Source organism: Bufo bufo, chromosome 9 (assembly GCF_905171765.1).
Source record: "Bufo bufo chromosome 9, aBufBuf1.1, whole genome shotgun sequence".
Classification (NCBI taxonomy): domain Eukaryota; kingdom Metazoa; phylum Chordata; class Amphibia; order Anura; family Bufonidae; genus Bufo; species Bufo bufo.
The window spans coordinates 168,590,371-168,611,778 of record NC_053397.1 but is presented as its reverse complement, the minus strand read 5'-3'; the positions used below and the strand labels follow the sequence as shown (position 1 = coordinate 168,611,778).

The 21,408-nt window shown below is 40.4% G+C and overlaps 1 protein-coding gene across 3 annotated transcripts in view; it reads left to right on the top strand.

The window, feature by feature from the left end:
* CHL1 (cell adhesion molecule L1 like) overlaps positions 1-21,408 on the top strand; it is a 118,651-nt gene that overhangs the window by 85,900 nt on the left and 11,343 nt on the right. For all 3 annotated transcript variants that reach the window (XM_040406648.1, XM_040406649.1, XM_040406650.1), the window contains exons 14-22: positions 59-183; positions 6,237-6,338; positions 8,104-8,301; positions 9,577-9,647; positions 12,074-12,296; positions 14,055-14,170; positions 15,506-15,710; positions 15,866-15,988; positions 17,050-17,229. In XM_040406648.1, coding sequence (XP_040262582.1) covers positions 59-183; positions 6,237-6,338; positions 8,104-8,301; positions 9,577-9,647; positions 12,074-12,296; positions 14,055-14,170; positions 15,506-15,710; positions 15,866-15,988; positions 17,050-17,229 — 1,343 coding nt within the window. The remainder of the gene's footprint in view (positions 1-58; positions 184-6,236; positions 6,339-8,103; positions 8,302-9,576; positions 9,648-12,073; positions 12,297-14,054; positions 14,171-15,505; positions 15,711-15,865; positions 15,989-17,049; positions 17,230-21,408) is intronic.

Sequence of the window (21,408 nt, the reverse complement as noted above, 5' to 3'; positions counted from 1 at the left end):
CGGATACCTCCTATTGGTTAGGTGTTTACTTACTCTTTATGCTATGCCTTTAATACAGGATACAAGTGAACTTAAACCGTTTGTCTATCAATGATGTAAACTGGGAAGACGGAGGGACCTATAACTGCATTGCCAGTACTTGGCTGGATTCAATGTCGGCTGAGAGTCATCTAACAGTGCGAGGTATCTACAATAAAATCCAGATTGTGATTTGAACAGCTGCAGTTCCCCAGAATAGAGTACTTGCAAACTGTTCTTGTTGTGAAAGGTTATATAATATATAGTGTTATTTAAAGGGGTTGTCTCATCTCGTCATTACTAATGTCATATATCTTCTATATGAAAAAGAATCTTCATATAAAAGAGAGGATAAAAAAAATATAAAAATATATTATCTTTCAGGCGGACATAAAAAAAACGCCTCTAAGTTCTTTTTATCAAATATCTTAATTTGATTTGTGCAAGCAGTGAAACAAAGGAACAATTGTATATGCAAAATATATAATCGTTTATTATAAAAACAAAGAATATAAAAACAATACAACTGCAAAACAAATGATGAAGTTACAACGCAACATCCAAAATGTACCACACGGTGGTGTTAACACACCCCTATCTGATCAGCACAGTATGATTTGTTGATTCATGACAACCAGTGTCATACTTTTAACAAACGGACTCATATACCAAGAGAAACTTAGGATCTTCTGTTATCAAACAGGCTATAACAATAAAATACGGATTTACAGGAAAATAACTGTTATCCCTTGACTCTGTTTTCCTATGACCAATCAAAAATATATGATATTAATATGATAAAATATTCAGCTCGGCAATCAGACTAAGGAAAATAACTTCCCAAGGATTTGGTCCTCTTTTCAAATAATGTCAGATCTTCCATTAACAATATGCATCTTTGCTAAGAGAATAATCAGCATTATGGAGGCACCTAACACTATATATTCCCACAATATGGGAACTCTTGGCTATATACCGAGAGAAATATCTTATTAATATCATGAGTAGTAGGCAAAATATACGTTACCGGGTCAAAGGTAGACAGAGTTCAGATGGGACCAGTTCTGAGGAACTTTCCTAGTAATCCAAAAAGAATAATCCAAGTTTCTTCTGGTAAAGTTTTTCTTTTTGATTGAATGAATGGATGGATTAATGGATATATGGATCTTTTCCTCTAGCTCTTTTTTTTTCTCTTGCTAACCTCTATGCTACTCCGCACACGAGTAATTATTCCCCCCCTTATCTAGGATACATCCCCTTTAGATTATGGATTCCCAATCAGGTAGGGTGGGTGTATTCGCATGCTAATAACCTCATGACGTTATCTCAACTCCTAATATGGTATAGGACAAATAATGAAATAATATAATGTTGCCCATCTGCCTCCAGATGGCACTGCGGTATCGTAGGTGAACATCCCAACTTTTAAGCATTAAAATTAAATATCTAATAATATGTTTACAGGACCTTGTTGACCTTTCTCACTATAAATCATTGAGGAAGGTCTTCTCCTTACACTTTTAATTACCTATATCCTGGACTTGTTGGAGTTGACTGTCTTCTCCTATCTTTTTGAAATATAGGTTGAGTTGATGAAAATTTTATATAGCGGCTTTGATGCTTGGCATTGGAACTTGTACATTTCATTTATCTACATCCATTTCAAAATAATAGTTATTCATGGATGTAGATAAATGAAATGTACAAGTTCCAATGCCAAGCATCAAAGCCGCTATATAAAATTTTCATCAACTCAACCTATATTTCAAAAAGATAGGAGAAGACAGTCAACTCCAACAAGTCCAGGATATAGGTAATTAAAAGTGTAAGGAAAAGACCTTCCTCAATGATTTATAGTGAGAAAGGTCAACAAGGTCCTGTAAACATATTATTAGATATTTAATTTTAATGCTTAAAAGTTGGGATGTTCACCTACGATACCGCAGTGCCATCTGGAGGCAGATGGGCAACATTATATTATTTCATTATTTGTCCTATACCATATTAGGAGTTGAGATAACGTCATGAGGTTATTAGCATGCGAATACACCCACCCTACCTGATTGGGAATCCATAATCTAAAGGGGATGATTCTTAGATAAGGGGGGGATAATTACTCGTGTGCGGAGTAGCATAGAGGTTAGCAAGAGAAAAAAAAAGAGCTAGAGGAAAAGATCCATATATCCATTAATCCATCCATTCATTCAATCAAAAAGAAAAACTTTACCAGAAGAAACTTGGATTATTCTTTTTGGATTACTAGGAAAGTTCCTCAGAACTGGTCCCATCTGAACTCTGTCTACCTTTGACCCGGTAACGTATATTTTGCCTACTACTCATGATATTAATAAGATATTTCTCTCGGTATATAGCCAAGAGTTCCCATATTGTGGGAATATATAGTGTTAGGTGCCTCCATAATGCTGATTATTCTCTTAGCAAAGATGCATATTGTTAATGGAAGATCTGACATTATTTGAAAAGAGGACCAAATCCTTGGGAAGTTATTTTCCTTAGTCTGATTGGCGAGCTGAATATTTTATCATATTAATATCATATATTTTTGATTGGTCATAGGAAAACAGAGTCAAGGGATAACAGTTATTTTCCTGTAAATCCGTATTTTATTGTTATAGCCTGTTTGATAACAGAAGATCCTAAGTTTCTCTTGGTATATGAGTCTGTTTGTTAAAAGTATGACACTGGTTGTCATGAATCAATAAATCATACTGTGCTGATCAGCTAGGGGTGCGTTAGCCCCACCGTGTGGTACATTTTGGATGTTACGCTGTAACTTCATCATTTGCTTTACAGTTGTATTGTTTTTATATTCTTTGTTTTTATAATTAACGATTATATATTTTGCATATACAATTGTTCCTTTGTTTCACTGCTTGCACAAATCAAATTAAGATACTTGATAAAAGGAACTTAGAGGCGATTTTTATGTCCGCCTGAAGGATAATATATTTTTATATTTTTTTTATCCTCTCTTTTATATGAAGATTCTTTTTCATATAGAAGATATATTACACTAAGATGAGATGAGACACAGTCCCGATCAACTCCCGGCCAGGAAGCAGCAGAATACTCCAGTGCTCGCTGTTTCAGAAGCTCCCATTGCTGTGCATGAGGGCTACATAAACAGCATAGCACAGCAAGCTATGCTGTTTCCCTAACTCAAAAACAGCAGTGTTAGAAGGTGCCCACTTCTCAGAGTACTAGGACTGCGCACAGAAGAGGTCAACAAAAAGAAAACCATCTGTACTCCACAGTTCTCCAGAAAGAACCAGGAAGGTCGAGAATCTGCATGGCATTGGAGTCAGTCAGTAAGGTATTTGCTCTTTAAGGCTGATACTTTAAGGCAGAGACTTTACTGCAGTGAGAGGGAAATTGTTAAAACACCCTTCATTCATGGATATAGTCTGGCACATCATATCTTAATCCTGTACCCCTCAGCTGGGAATTACAGACATCATTGCAAGAATAATATTTTCAGCCTTAGATTCTGCAGAGAGAAACTTTGGAAAGATAGAGGAAATGATTACTACAACCTCCACCCTGGCATATATCCATACATTTCTATCTAGGAAGATTTTCACTGTGAACTGTTTGGAAATAGTGCCAACCGCTTCCCCATCGGGTCCCCATGCTGCATCAGGGCTTGCCTTCTACGGAAGCCTGTGAGATCCAGCCCTTAGGCTGGGTCTCAAAGGCAGGCTGTCACCATACAAGCTGACAGCCAATGCATTACACTACAGGTTTTATTGTAATGCATTGCAGAGGGGATCAGACCCCAGAAGTTGAAGTCCCAGAGTGGGCCAAAAAGAAAAGAGGGTTTTTCATAATAAAAATAAATAAAATTTCAAGTAAAAAAAAAAATAATTTCCAAAAGAAAAACACAATTTTTTTTTTGTCACCTTACATCACAAAAAGTGCAACACCAAGCGATTAAAAAGGCGTATGCCCCCTAAAATAGTACCAATCAAGCTGTCACCTCATCAAAAAATGAGCCCCTAAATAAAACAATCGGGCAAAAAAACAAACAAACTATGGATCTCAGAATACGGAGACACTAAAACATGATTTTTTTGTTTCAAAAATACTTTTATTGTGTTCAAAGTGAAAAAAAATTAAAAAGTAGACATTAGGTATCGCCCTGTCCATAACAACCAGGTCTATTAAAAATCACATGACCTAACCCCTCATGTGAACACTGTAAAAAAATAAAAATAAAAACAGTGTCAAAAAAGCCATTTTACATCACAAAAAGTGTAATACCAAGCGATCAAAAAGTCATATGCACCCCAAAATAGTACCCATTAAACATCATCTCATCCCGCAAAATAAACTAAAAAATGAGACCCTACCTAAGACAATCCCCCAAAAAAAACACTATGGCTCTCAAAATATGTAGACACTAAAAAATATATTTTTTTGTTTCAAAAATGCTGTTATTGTGTAAAACTTAAATAAACATATTAGGTATCCCCGCGTCCGTAACAACCTGCTGTATAAAAATATCACATGAACTAACCCCTCAGGTGAACACCATAATTATTTTTTTTAAACGGTGTATAAAAAGCTATTTTTTTTGTCACCTTACATTACAAAAAGAGTAATACCAAGCAATCAAAAAGTCATACGCAACCCAAAATCATACCAATCAAACCGACATCTGATCCCGCAAAAAATGAGATCCTACCTAAGACAATCACGCAAAAAATAAAAAAAAACTATGGCTTTCAGAATATGGAGACACTAAAAAAATAATTTTTTTCAAAAATGCTTTATGTAAAACTGAAACAAACAACCAAAAAAGGTAGTCATATTTGGTATTGTCCCGTCCGTAACAACCTGCTCTATAAAAATAGCACATGAATCGGATCTAACCTGTCAGATGAACATTGTAAAAAACTAAAAATAAAAGCTGTGCCAAAACAGCTATTTTTTGTTATCTTGCCTCATAAAAAGTGTAATATAGAGCAGCCAAAAATCATATGTACCTTAAAATAGTACCAACAAAACTGCCACCTTATCCCGTAGTTTCCAAAATGGGTTCACTTTTTTGGAGTTCCAACTCTAGGGGTGCATCAGGGGGTCTTCAAATGTGACATGGCAACTTAAAATTATCCCAGTGAAATCTGCCTTCCAAAAACCATATGGGGTTCCAAAATGAAATATTTTGACTCAAATTACCACTGTCATGAGTACAATATGTAACGAGAAAACAATCTCAGAAAGGCTTGGATAAGTAAAAGCGTTTTAAAGTTATCACCACATAAAGTGACATATGTCAGATTTGCAAAAAAATTGCATGTTCCTTAAGGTGAAAAATGGCAGGGTCCTGAAGGGGCTAAGCCATTCTGACTCTTTTCAAAAAGAAAAATAATGGCTAGACAACCCATTTAAAGGGGCTTTCCATTGCTCAGTTGGTCCCCCAAAGCCACCATAAATACACAGCACATACCTATAGGAGAATGTTACCAGGTTTCTGGCCTGGTTAATGGAAGAGACACTTCCACGGTGGACGTGGCCAGAACTATTTCTCTCCTTGGCATATGCCTAGATGGGATGGATTAAAGAGTTTTACGTATGCACCAGGGAGAGAAAAAGTTCTGGCCCCCCGTCACAGCTGAAGTGATCTCTCATCCATTGACCAGATTTGAAACCTCGTAAAGGGTGTGACATTAGTGGAAACTAAACTTTTAGAAGAGGAGCCGCATATGATTGGGTTCCAGGAGACCAATCCACGCAAATTTTCAGCAGTAAGTATATTACAAACATTCTTTTAGAGGTGTGTTCAGGTAATTATGGTGGGTTTATGGGGCCTGCTGGATCACACAAAACCCATCTTTCAGCAGATTTGTACCTATGACACTGGCTGACCTGTTACATGTGCACTTGGCAGCTGAAGACATCTATGTTGGTCCCATGTTCATATGTGTCCGAATTGCTGAGAAAAGTTTTAACATATGCAAATGTACAAATCTGCTGACAAATGCACTTTAAGGCGTTATGGATTATAAATATGTTTTGTATGAATAAGTAGCATTGTATCAGTAACCTGTAATTGTGCCCCTGATTTCTTCCGCTAGCTGAGTATACAATGTCTGACGGAGGAACAAAGTGGCAGCCCATTGCTCTGTAATAGTGTTTGAAAAGTACTGAAAAACTTCATAAATTCATATTTAAAAAAAAAGTTTCTTTTTTCATAGATGTTCCAATGCCTCCTGAAAATGTACAACTTTTGGAAAAGCAAAACCGTAGTGTTGTGTTGTCCTGGACACCAGGGGATAGTCACAACAGCCCTATTTCAGGTATATTATTATTATTATTTTTATTATTTTATATACACAATCGAGACACATTATTATGAACACTTCCTACTTTTGACATTCACAGTGTGCAGCTCATGAAGGAAGTCATGTGTCTTGAGCTGGCTTGGTGGGTATATAAGGTGTGCTCTAGGCTGTCTGCACACATATGCCTCGTTGCTGTCATGGGCAAAAGCGATGATTTATCAGAATTGCGAAAAGGGGCCAAGGATGGCAGCATTTCTGAAACTGGGCAGTTTATGAACTCTTCTCGTGCTGTAGTGGTGAAAGTGTATCGTGAGTGGACAAATGGCACCACTGCGAATAAGCGAGGTGGAAACTGCAGAGACCCACATGCCATTAATGAGGTGAACGTCAGCTATGAAGGTGCACAAGGATGGACCGACACAATACAATGAAGCAGCTCACCACCAAAATTAATCCAGGGCTAACAGACATGTGTGTAAAACAACGGTTCAGCGAACCCTACTGCTTATGTGGCTCCATATGGTCACTGCACCTCTACTAAAGAAATTTGATCAGCAGAAAAAACTTCACTTTTCATGACTGTATTGGAATTGTAGCGCCACTGATTGGCAAAGGGTTGCCTTCCCAGATACATCACATTTTCTGCTTCAATGACCTGAGGATGTTGGTGTGTCAGGCAAGAAACATCAGAGAATAAACACCCTGCAACCAATGCTGGAAGAACACAAGCTTGTGGTGGCAGTGTTATGGTCTGGGGAATGCTTTTGTGGCATTATCTGGGCCACTCATCCATGTGGAAAGCACTCTCAACCGATCTGGGTATGAATCTATCCCTGCAGATCATGTGCACTTGCTGCATGCTGACTGTCTTTCCTGGGGCGTTTGAGATCTTCCAGCAAGACAGTGCGACATGTCCCATGGTTACAAATGTCCGACACTGGTTGCAAGAGCATGACCGAGACTTCCAAATACTTCCCTGGCCCCCTAATTCTCAATACTTTGAGAATACTCTGAGCATTGAGCAACTGAGCATCTGTGGGACCACCTTAATATTCGTGTTCACTCTATGGATCCTTCCCCACACACCCTCCAGCAGCTGTGGGATGCACTGCAGTCAGCATGGCTCCAGATACCTGTGACAGCCCACTAGAATTGAGTCATTCCCAGTCTGTTTAGCTGCTTCACATGGCGGTTACTCTGGATATTAGCTGGCAGTGATGGCCAGTTCGCCGCACATGCAGGCTTCCATCTTAACTCACAAGTCCGGCGATGCACAGGTAAGCCCTTACCTGTGCCGCGAGCCGGTCTGAAACAAATGCGGTCACCGGGAGCAGGCAGTTCCGAGAACATCCGCCGGGGGCCTTCATCGGGCTGTTCTCGGAACTGCCTGCTCCCGGTGACTGCATTTGTTTCAGACCGACTCGCGGCACAGGCACAGGAAAGGGGCTTACCTGTGCATCGCCGGACTTGTGAGTTAAGATGGCAGCCGGCATGTGTTCGCGGGCGAACACGGCGAACTGGCCATCACTGTTAGCTGGTGGTCGTAATAATGTGACTCAACTGTGTATAAACCACCAACTAATTCTCTGAGTTTGACTCCATTGAATGTTTATTGGAACTGACAGGAACAGGCAAGCACCAGTGAAAAGCCTAACAAAGGATGATGAGAATCATAATTTGTTTCGTATGGGTGGACTCTTGAGTGAGGATTTGGTGTATTTTGGAATTTTGCATGTGTAGCTACTGTATAAAACTTCATGTTTTATGTTTACCTTTGTAGAATTTATCATCCAGTCCATAAAGAGCATTGATAAACCAGGAGAATGGGAAGATGTAACCAGAGCCCCTGGAAATGTCACTTCAGTTCACGTGCAGCTCATCCCTCATTATAACTACCAATTCCGTGTCTTTGCTATGAATGGAATTGGAAACAGTCCTGCAAGTCTTGTCTCAGAAAATTATGCTACGCCACCTGCAGGTAAGCTTGTAACCCCTTAATCCTCTTAATTTTCAAAACTCAACCCTGGATTACCTCAATCCTCACTCAACCACAATGATCAGATCAGAGCCTATGTTGAGAGCCCTTTACCGCAGATATTACTCTAACTAAATTAAAATGGATTATTTGCACTAAAGTCATAATACAAAGATGCAAAATTACTCCCATGAAGTTTCGACCAAATAAATCCTACAACCAGAAATGAATCCGCAAAGTAAAAACCAGCACTGTTCTTAAAAGCTGTGACGATCCTTTATTCTTGAGTACAGCAAGAACATACAAATAATCACAGCACCCCAACCGTAAAAGTGTTTCAGACAAAACTACATGTCCTTGATCACTACAACCAGAAATAAAATATGGGACATCAGATATGATTGGTGATTACCCCTTGGTTAGTAGCATTTGTTGTAAGGGTGGAGTAGACTGGCAGATAGTCTGCCAGATCATCGCTAACAAGCGTTCGTAGTAACGCTAGTTATTGATGATCTGGCAGTGTAATACTGCCGATTACCCAATGAACGAACAAATGCTCATTCATCGGGCAATCCAAATCATTTAACGGGATTTAATCATTATCAACTAGTCAGTATGGGGCGGTCATTCCTCACCGTACTCTGGAGGAGATCGTTGGATGTAATAGCAGCTGTCTGCTCCACCAGCGAGCAGGCGATTGCCAGGAGGGAATGCTTATTACCTCCCAACAATCTCCTGGTTAATCTGCAGGTCTAAAACAGCCTTTACATTACACCCAAGAGACCTCCTGGGTCTCACAGCTAAAGTCTATCTGACCTCTTACAGCATGTATACCACTGTATAGCCCAATATGATATGGCATTGGACATTCTCTGTAATGATGAAAACCTACACCCATGTTGAAGGAACCTCATTTTGCTGATTGAGACATCATGTTGTTGCATCAATTGAAAAAAAAAAATTATGCAGTTCTCCCCTATAGACCATATAAATGTGGAGCAATGGTTGTCTTGAATATGCCAGATTCCCTAGGTGGGCAACATTATTGTCCAGAACGTCATCTTGCTCTCTGTCACGGGAAATGTGATCAGGACAAGGGGTGGTCTTTTGTAGAGGTTAGCCACTGTATTTCAGCTCCACTATTAGTACACTGTCTGGTATAGATCAGTAGGAGAACATCTGCTATTTCCAAACCACAATACAAAGAGCAGGATTTTGCCTTTTTACTCATATGTGAAAAAATGATAATGCTGAACGCCTTTTTTTGCTCTGTTTTAGCTCCTGAGAATAACCCATATCTGATATTTGTTGAAGCAAATCGTTCGGATGAAATGACAGTGAGATGGGAGGTGCGGTATTCTAACAGTATATAACCTGCCACATATATCGTGACCTAAATGGTTAACTTAGACTTTATATGGATCAGTGTGATCAACCAGATATGTTGGTCTGATACCTCCAAAATGGAATCACTATTCTAATTATACAACATAATGCACATTACCTTTTAACCTGAAATTCCATCTTTTAACAACATGAGCACATGTCACTACGATCACCTCTACTCATACTGCCTGGTACGGCTGATCATGGAGAATATCGGTATTACCGTTGCAGAGAAATTCTTATTCTTAGTTATATGCAAAGGATGTTCTCGAAGAACCCCTTCCCCTCCCAGTAAGATTGACAGGGCTGGACATCCTTGCTGCTCTGATGCCTGGCCCTGCAATCTCATGCATGCGGTAGCGACAGTACTATCAACGCATGTGCAGCAAAGAGGAAGTGCCCTCAGCCTGCCTCCTGAAACAGAAGATTCATACTTAACTGCTCCCCGCCGCTCCGGTCCTCCATGCTGCCTTCTCTGTCTCCCCACAATGCATGGTCATGGTGACATACACCACTCCAGCCAATGACTGAGTTCAGCAGTGATGTAGCCATAAGCAGCATGTCACTGCAGAAGCCAGTCATTGGCTGGTGAGTTGTATGTGACGATGCCCATAGTCAGCCGGATGTAAACAGTGCAGGGAACAGAAGAAGGAGACAGCGGAGGCGGCACCGAAGATCGGAGTGGCGGGAAGGGATAAGTATGGATCTTCTGTTTCAGGAGGCAGGCTGCTGGAACTTGTTCAAAAATTATTACCGGACAACCCCTTTTAAGGGTACTTTCACACTAGTGTTATTCTTTTCCGGCAATACCGGAAAAGAACTGATCAGTTTTACCCTAATGCATTCTGAATGGAGAGCAATCCGCTCAGGATGCATCAGGATGTCTTCCGTTCAGTCTTTTTGACTTTTCAGGACGGAGATAATACCGCAGCATGCTGCGGTTTTATCTCCGGCCAAAATTCCGGAACACGGCATTTTTTCCCATTGAAAAGCATTAATGCTGGATCTGGCCCTGAGTGTTCCGGCAAAATGGATCCGGCATTGCGGTCTGCGCATGCTCAGACCGAAAAAAAAATTAAAAAAATAAATGCCGGAGAGACAGATCCGTCATATTGCCGGATCCGGCGGGCAGATCCGGCGACGAAACTGCCTGCCGGAATCCTCTGCTGAAAGTGTGAAAGTACCCTAAGGCCTCTTCCACGCGGGTGCAATGCGTGGGGTGAACGCATTGCACCCGCACTGAATCCGGACCCATTCATTTCTATGGGGCTGTGCACACAAGCGGTGATTTTCACGCATCACTTGTGCGTTGTGTGAAAATCACTTTGTGGGTTGTTAATGCAACGCAGGCCCCATAGAAGTGAATAGGGCTGCGTGAAAATCGCAAGCATCCGCAAACAAGTGCGGATTTTCATGCACGGTTGCTAGGAGACGATCGGGATGGGGACCTGATCATTATTATTTTCCCTTATCACATGGTTATAAGGGAAAATAATAGCATTCTAAATACAGAATGCTTAGTAAAATAGCGCTGGAGGGGTTAAAAAAAATAAATAAATTTTTAACTCACCTCATCCACTTGTTCGCGCAGCCCGGCTTCTCTTCTGTCTTCATCTTTGCTGTGCAGTAGGAAAAGGACCTGTGGTGACGTCACTGCGCTCATCACATGGTCCATCACCATGGTGATGGATCATCTGATGGACCATGTGATGAACGCAGTGATCTCATCAAAGGTCCTTTACCCAGGTCCTGAAGAAAGATGAGAAGCCGGGCTGCGCAAACAAGTGGATTAAGGTGAGTTAAATTATTTAGTATGTTTTTTTAACCCCTCCAGCCCTATTTTACTAAGCATTCTGTATTAAGAATGCTATTATTTTCCCTTATAACCATGTTATAAGGGGAAATAATACAATCTACACAACACCTAACCCAAACCCGAACTTCTGTGAAGAAGTTCGGGTTTGGGTACCAAACATGCTGATTTTTCTCACGCGCGTGCAAAACCCATTAAAATGTTTTGCACTCGCGCGAAAAATCGCGCATTTTCCCGTAACGCACCCGCATCTTATCCGGGCCAAAATCATGACGCCCGTGTGAAAGAGGCCTAAGGCTCACAGGAGCTTTGGTTGTCTTCTCCAGCAGTGCATTATAGTCTGCACACATTGCATGTTACATACCAAGACTGAACATGACTGCCGTTCATCAGAATCGCCCCTACAGCTGTTGCATGCACCACTAGACAGAACATATTTAAAGAATGATGTTTAGCAGATTTCTGGAGGCTTGAGGAAAAAAACGACCTACCTCCAACAAATACAGCAGCATACTGAGGAGCTAAAGAGTTTTTCTCTACTCAAGACTTAATGGTGACTTGTTTTATCTGTCCCAGCCCCTGAGTTTAGATGAGCAAAATGGTCCAGGATTGGAGTACAGAGTCAGCTGGCGTTTACATGGCGTGGAGACACAATGGCATCATAAAAAAGTTAAACGTCCACAATTTTCAATAAAGAACACACCTGCTTTTGTGCCGTATGACATTCGTGTCCAAGCTGTTAATGATATTGGAGCTGGTCCTGATCCAGAGATACACACTGGTTACTCAGGAGAAGACAGTGAGTATCCCTTAATGTTAAAGAAAGAAGGGTTTTTTTCAGGCTACTGTGAATAATACCTTTAATTTGCATTGTATTGCAGAAGATGCTGATTGCTGTTATTTTTCACACTACGTTATTCTTCTCATTAAGCCAGTAAATGCATTGTGGTCCGTTGGGGTTTCTTTTGTGATTTTCACAATTTTATCTGCAAGAATAACACGGTATTAGTGAAGCCTCCAATGGCAGTATGATCATAGCCTGATATCGGTCCAACGTGCACATGTTTTGAGTGAGGAGAGAGGAATTGCCTGCTGTGGCAGCGACTTACCTACTGTGGGAACAAATAATTGGGCATACTGAAATCCAACAGAGTTGATCCTTCTTTCCCTGACACATTAGATAATTGGCTGCTCTGGCCTGGATAATTGGGCTCAGCCACATTATCTAATCAGTTCTCGGTCCCCTAATGGGGTTTTCCGGGCTCTTAATATTGATGACCTATTCTGTGTAAAGGATGACCTAAATAACAACCCCAAAGCTAATAGAGCCATAGAGAGAAAAAATGGGACATTTAGGGTTCAAATAATGGTGCCATATAGGTAGAAAATGGCAGTCATAGATGCTACTAAGAACAAGACAAATAACACCAAATGTCAGGGCATAAATAGCAGATCACAGAAAATAATGCACTAATACAATAGATGCAAACATTATGAGACCCTCAGCCAATATATTTTCATCAAAACACATCTGTGCCCACCTACCCGCGCCACGGTGGTCTCAGTGAGGCAGGTCCTACTCTAGACCTACCTATGCCGTTGGGAGAGCAGACCCTCCACATATGGTGTGCTGCTCCTAGTCACCTCTGTGTGCATCAAGCAACCAATGAGAGGAGGAGCACGTTCACCTATATGTACCACCTAATCAAAGCCGCCTGTGGGATAGGCGGGGCAAAAGTGCACAAAAATGCTACTCCCAAAATAAAATAAAAGCGCATTCACACTTGAAGGTGCCACTTCTTCAAGAGTATACTACAAACTAGTCAAAATATGAATATGTATGAATATGCAAATGTCCATGGCTACATTTATAAAGAAAAACAACAGATGCAAACAACAGATGCAAACAATACATACAGACTAAGTCCTCAGACTCTCAGCCAATATATTTTAAGCAAAACACATTTTTTTCATAAACAGCAGAACCTCAAATAGTGGTATAAAATACACACACTGCTCTCATACTTAAATCCGTCAGGTATTCTGTGACTTGTCCAGAAAACCACCCAAGCATTTAATCACCCATGCAGATACACAAGCTGCTCGCTTACAGCATCCTCCCTGATAGTTTCTCATCATGACTATCCTCTGATCTCCATCGCAGTGCATTACAGCTTTCATTAGAAACCATTAAAAACTTAGCAGACAGCTCAGGCAGTTTCCAGCACATTCTGACAAGTTATGGTGTGCAAGTTTAGGGAGTCCTGAGAGCCATCAGATTAATGTGGCTGACAACTACTAATTATAGTTTTATTACTCTGCGGTAGGGATGAGTGGAAGTTCAAGGGATTTTCCCCATAAACGTGTATCTTGAAATATTGGGGAGAAGGACAGATGCCTACCTTCAGACACGAACCTCCTGTGCCCAGACATAAATCTGACTATGCGTTTCGGTCTCGTTTTCATGCTCCTTTGGTTCAATACAGTATGATGAGGTAGCTGGACTTTTCTCATATGACATTATAACCATGTTAACACTATAAAATGTCTGTCCTAGCTCCTGATGCTGCCCCATCTAACGTGGTAGTGAGCCTTGTAAATCACATGATAGCCAATGTAACCTGGACAGAAGTATCACAGGACAGGATACGAGGACATCTATCAGGTTATAAGGTATAATTTATAACAAACACATATAAAATTATTGTATTTTAGTATACCATTCTTAGTGTAAGTGCAACTTAATGTTGGATTCCAGCTGAGGTTGAAAATGACAAAGACCGTGTCCACCTTTGCAACCATTCTTATCGATCAACTTCATCTAGTATAAAAAGTTTATAATTTTTCTTTGATTTTGCCTATGTCTATGCAAACCTATGCATCTCCATAGTAACAGACTACAAAAGAAGAAAGTGTAGTCTAACCTTGTAGTCACACTCCCTTCCATCTGTTCCCAGACTATTTCCCATTTTTTTTTACTTTAGATGCACTGGAGACATTTTAAAAATGTTTTTGAAGGTGGACAGAGCTCTACTATCCCACGAGTAAAGCTTACCTGTTCAATGTCCTTTTAGTGTTGACGGCGTGGCTGCTTTTTAGTTCAGCTATATTAGAGCACAGCTATGATCAGCGACTACCGGAAATCCGAGTTTAGCCTCATTCACACGTCAGTGTTCCACAGATGTGTGCTGTACGTGTTCTCCATGGACAGCACACTGACCCATTTGTTTTAATTCATGGATTTGAGCATGGACGTGTGAATGAGGCTTTAGTTTGAAACACATCTAATTTTTCATTTATACAAAAAAATGCAGTGGCTTCTCTCAATCAATGCCTTAATTCAGTGTTCCTCAACTCCAGTCCTCAGGGCCCAACTTCTGGTCGTGATTTGAGAATATCCCACAGAAGGAATACCTGTGGCAAGTCCTGATGCAATACTAATACTAAGTCCTGCTCAATACTAAGGAAATCCTTATAACATGATCGGTAGGTGGTCCCTGAGGACTGGAGGTGAGGAACACTGCCTTAATTGATCACTGCAGATCTGTATGGTTAGATTGTCTAATTTGCAAATACAGAAGCCCATCATAGGCTTGGAGAGCTGATTTGCTGCATGGCAAGGACCAATCTACAGTGGTGCTTGAAAGATTGTGAACCCTTCCAAATTTTCTATACTTATGCATAAATTCAACCTAAAACAACAGATTTTCACACAATCCTAAAAGTAGATAAAGATAACCAAATCTGAAAATCTGATCTACTTTGAAGGTCAAATTTATATTGAAATATAGAAAATTCTGAAGGGTTCACACACTTTCAAGTACCACTGTATTATAACCTACAATGAAGTAAATCACCAGTGAGAAAAATAATACTACTGGGTAATAAGCATAAAGATGTGAGTCAAATTAGTCTGAGTACATGGGAATCTAGAAGTTCTGCTTCATGTATCCTTTTATATTTAAAAACTATAAACTATTTCTCATATGCTTTTACTGTTCTATCTAGATAATTTACTGGAAAATAAAAAGTCTACATGATGTAAAAATGCATCACGGTGAGCGACATACGCTGTCTTTTAGTGGTCAGAGGAACTCAGGGATAATCCCTATAGTTCACCCATTCTGCGAGTATCAAGTATCTGTTGCAGCCTATAACACTCGAGGTGATGGTCCAGAGAGCATCCCTGTCTCTTTCCAAACTCCAGAAGGAGGTGAGAAGATGGAAACCTAATATTAATCATTTCATGAGCATTATTATTAACAATATGCTTTGGTATAGGTGACAGCTGTCTGCTAGATGATAAGTGAACATTCATGTATATTGTCCTTTTTAAAGCTTTAAAGCTTTTCGTTTTTCATTTCTCAGTGCCAGAGCAACCACAGGTTTTACGAATTGTAAGTTCTGACCTGGAGTCCTTCACACTGTCCTGGGCCCCACCAAAGAGAAAAAATGGTATTCTTACCAGTTACATACTGCAGCACCAGATAAGTATGTATATTTACTATGAATTTTTGAATATATAAGATGCACAGAAATAATCTAAGAATTATCCATTATCAGTAAAGAAAAAACATATACAGTCTCTGCCATAAACTAAAAAGTTTGTCCTACCTGGACAAGATTTTCTGTACATGAGGAACCGCTATTAAGTAGCTGATCACACAGACAGCAAAAACCCCTGCCAATCACGGCAAAACTGGTTGATCATATAATACATGGTCAAGCTGAGACTGTGGTAGATGTTCTGCCTCTCGGACAGAGTGACTTCAATTCTGGTGACATCACCAGAAGATAGCCATATGTTCTAATGGGACATTCATTTAAGCACCCTTGCATCAATACTGATCTAATGGATAATCTAGCCATAGTTTGGGCTTACCATTAAGGATTTAGCTTCAACCAATCCACAATTTAAGGATGTTTGGAGAAATGCTGTATGCATAATGGTATGAGGAATTATAATAGTTTTCACAGGTTTTAGGCTCCATCCAAAAGAAAGGAATGGGAGAAGTTTATTAATGATACATTTATGATAAGATCACTCAGCCTATCACTACACCCTTAGCTAAATAAGCAGAGTCTTAGGCTACTTTAACATTAGTGTTTTTAATTCCGCTATTGAGATCCGTCGTAGGATCTCAATAGCAGAAGAAAACGCTTCAGTTTTGTCCCCATTCATTGTCAATGGGGACAAAACTGAACGAAACGGAATGCACCAAAATTCATTCCGTTCCGTTTGGTTGTGCTCCCATCGCGGACAGAATAACGCTGTAAGCAGCATTTTTCTGTCCGCTATGTGGTGTGGAGCAAGATGCAATCGGATCTGTCATGGCTATAGAAGACATAATACAACCGCATCCATTCATGACGGATGCATGCAGTTGTATTATGGTAACGGAAGCGTTTTTGCAGATCCATGACGGATCCGCAAAAAATGCTAATGTGAAGGTAGACTTATTTGTTATAGAGAAAGTATGCTATATATCTATTTATGAATATCCATTTATTTTTGTTTTATGCACCTGATGTTTTATTTCTGTGTCTTTTAGTTAATGAAAGTGATGTCATAGGGGGTTTATATAACATCACCATAACAAACCCAGAAGCAGTCAGTCAAAGAATTCCGCGTCTTGAGCATGGTATGAGGTACAAGTTCTACCTTCGAGCATGTACCCGTATTGGATGTAGCAAACCCGTGAGTGAGGAAGGACTGGCCCAAACACAAGCAAGTAAGATGTGTTTTAGGTTATTAGTGGTCCTAGCAATTGTTGTACTAGAATATTGAAAATATCTTGAGCATTATGAGCATCTGCAAAGAAGGGACATGTCTATATATGTCCTAAGGGAGCAATTTATTATTCTAGGTGTATTTGAGGTCAGTTTATAGTCCGGAGTTGCTGTGTGCGCCAAATTTATGAAATTAGAGCACAGTATTGCTATGAGGTTTACCCCTACAACAATAAAAGTATAATGGTAGGATGCCTGGTGATGAGTTTTGACTTTAAATAAGTTAACATTAAAGGGATTCTGTCATGAGATTTTACCCCTATAACCTCAACATATGCTCATGTCCGGAGTAATAATAAGAATCCTAAGCTGGCCTTATTAAACTTCACTGTGGCTCTATTTGCACAAAAAAAAGGTTTTTTATAACCTGTCAATCACTCACTTAAGGTGCCCAAGGGGAGGTCCGTTAATACAGGGTGCCCGGCCTTACCCCTCGCCATCCGGTGGCCAGCGCCGCCTTCCCTAGCTCAGCGCCGCCTCCGCAATCCTACCCGTCCCTCTGCCAGATCCTGCGCACTAGGCTCAGCCTGATGCGACGCGGACTCCTGGCAGCGGCTTCGCTGAAGGAGTCCGCGGTGCATCAGGCTGAGCCTAGTGCGCAGGATCTGGCAGAGGGACGGGTAGGATTGCGGAGGCAGCGCTGAGCTAGGGAAGGCGGTGCTGGGCACCGGACGGCGAGGGTGCGGCCGGGCACCCTGTATTAACGGACCTCCCCTTGGGCACCTTAAGTGAGTGATTGACATGTTATAAAAACCAGTTTTTTGTGCAAATAGAGCCACAGTGAAGTTTAATAATGCCAGCTTAGGATTCTTATTACTCCGGACATGAGCATATGTTTAGGTTATAGGGGTAAAATCTCATGACAGAATCCCTTTAAAGTGCTCTACACAACAAACTTGGTGTAAATGAAAGTTTTGAAAGTGGAGCAGGGTGGTGCAGGAGACCAAAAGTCGCTAAATTTTGTGCAACTAAAAATGTGGGCCACCATATGGTATGTGACAATTTTTTTTATAAAAAAAAACAAACTGGCATAACACATTTGATAAATTTCCTTTTCCTTTTTAAATGTGTTTATAGGATTAGAAATGAGGAAAGGCTCTAATAATGTGGTCTATATAATCATTGGAGTAAAACTACATACAATTATGTCCTTTCTTATCTTTCCTCTTTTCCTGACATTTGTCCTTCCTTATCTTTCCTCTTAGATTGAGATACCCAGAGATGAGTGGCTCAAGATGATCAGCTTTGAAAAAAAAAATGTTTTATAAACCTGGTTATCTTGCTTCACTCATCTCAAGATATCTTGAGCCAAGAAGAAAGGTAAGAAAATAGGAAAGGTAAGGACAGACATATGTTGAGAAAAGAGGAAAGGTAAGGAAGCTGTCACGTTCAGGTGTGGGAGAGAAACACCCCACCGAACATAGGAGGGAAAAGGGTGAGGGTATAAGACCCGGAAACTAGGGAAAGGAGATGGACACCTCCTAGTAAAATGCTAATTAAAGTCCTGACTAACTACCAGTATGAACAGACCCCAGAAGTAGGCGAGTTAATTCACAGGAATATCTAATGTCCTAACTCACCCTATAGGACCCTGGTACTAATGTCAGGACTGAGACAACCTGTTCCTCCAAAATGAAGGATGAACAGGAGTCTCCCTCAGGCCTAAATACAAATGACAGGAAAATGCAACACACAAAATAACCCAAACGAAATACAAAAGGGAAAGAAAACACTTAACTTCAAGTGGCTATGGCAGCACCAGGAACTCAGCCGAGATCCACACACCAGCTATCCACAGCTCAAACTGAAGCTATAAACCGCACAGCATAGTGGGAGAAACAACAATAAATAGAGAAGGTTAAATGACCATGATAGCCACACCTGGGGAAAGAAGGTGTGGCAAGCACCAGAAACAACACAGACGTCATTTGATCCAAACGGAAAACATGTCAGATCAAACCACGTGTTTCCAGTCTCACCGATCTCCTGCAACCATTCACAGCAACGACCGTGACAGAAGCACAAATCTGTAATATGTAACATCCAAAATCCAGACAATTGTTCCTTTCTATCATTAATGTTTTCACAAGGATATGAGATGGACCACCTGCAATGAAAATAAGAGACTGTCTCTATAAAGCTTAAGCAGACTATTAATGGCAGACATGGCACACCTAGTAATATCTGGAAATATACATGATGATTCACCAACGCTGGTTCGCATCCAGGTTCCCAAGAATGTACCAAGAATTAATCATCACCTGGAAAAACTGTAGAGAAAGTAGTCTATATGGGTGTGGATACACCATTAGCTTTACTCCTTCCACGTTTCTTCTTTACGGCAACTTGTGTTTGATAAAGGTCTTATGACCGAAACGTCACAAATTGGTGAAGTTGCCACAAAAATAAACAAACCAGAACAATAGTTCTTGTATTGAGTGCGGTTGTTTTTTCTTTCAATAAGAGAAAGTAGTCTAGCCATTGACCTTTTTCCAACTAGTTCATGTGTGGTATCACAACCTGCCATTTGTGCAGAGTCAGATAACTCATGAAGAAGACATAAAGGCCCTGATTTATCATTGACGTGTTTTGCACTGGTCTATAATCTCCCTTGCACTGCTGGAAGATTCACCCAATTGATGAAGTGCAGAACACCTCTTCATAAATTAGGTGCATCTCCGGCAGTCTGTCCACTGTTACACGGCGCTGTAACACAGAAGGCGAATATATGGAATTTGACACCATTGTTATGTGGTCTGCATCACTTACCAGGATGGACGAGTCTCCTGACCCCTGTTCTTCAAGACTAGCTGACCTCAACCAAGTAATTTTATTTCAAGTAAACAGATCTAAAACTTCCGTCTACAGAGAGAGATTATTGCCATGCAACAATGAAGTCTATACGATAATATAACAATAACACTACATCACCAATGACTGCAAATATATGAAAGCGTAAATTTTCTACTAAATAAAGAAAATATAATGAAATACATATACTATGCACATGGTTAGTGACCTGCGAGTTACTCTTTGTATCTCTAGTTTTTTCTGCAGCAATAATCAATAATATCACCACTGGGGTTATGCTTCTAGGTCTGCAACTTCATTTTCTAGCAAGATAATTATAACAATCTATCACAAGAAAAATCTCCAGTGAATTTGTGCAAAAAAACTTCTCATTTCTTACAGGATTTTCTACTATTTCTTCTTCTCCAACTCACACTTCTGCCCTTGCTGCCAAAGTTCCTGCTATAGGTTTGTGTTGACGCTTGCTATGGGCTTTGGGATATGACTGTGACTATGTGATGCTCTCTGTATTCTGCTAGATTGTCTGTCAAATTTCTTAAAGGGGTTTTCACACCTTAGACATTTATGGCATAACCATAAGATATGACATAAACGTTCTAGGACCACTACTTCCCGGCCTCTGACCAGGTGGCCAGTGCCGACGGCATCATTGGTGTAAATGAATAGGCAAGTGGGAAAGCCCCTTTAAACTAACCCCCTGCTTCTCTGTCATCTGTGAATCTATTGTTCTAATTGAGTCCACAATATCTGAACAGTGTATAACAAACTAGTACATTTATGTATTAACATCATAGTATCAAGCTGCTATTTTGATTTACATAATTTTGAGTGCACCTAAAGGTGCCAACACATGATCCATAGCTGTTAAGTCAGACACATACACGTCAGCTCAGCCAAGCATGCATGTGTTGTCAATGGGAAGAGAGGAATGGGTCACTGCCAGACACCATATCTCCTGTGGGAACAAAGGATCGGTCATGCATGCTAAGTCCTTTGCCATGACATCTGCTTTCACGGAAGAGTTGGAGCACCCACATATTCATGAGATGTTTGGGCAATCATGATCAGTCGATCATGGATATGGGCACGTAGATCTTACTGCTTCAGCAGCCTCAGTGGTCACACACCACAGCTCATTCTTGTACATCACAGAAATGTGGCAAACGTTTCCATATTTGCTCCTAAGCTGCCACTAGTAGCTACTGCAAGCATCCAGAGTTTCATTATTTAACCCTATGCTCTCTAGCAGAAGAAAGGAACCCAAGCTTCTATAAAAATATATAATCTGGACAGAATTAGAGCCTCTGTAG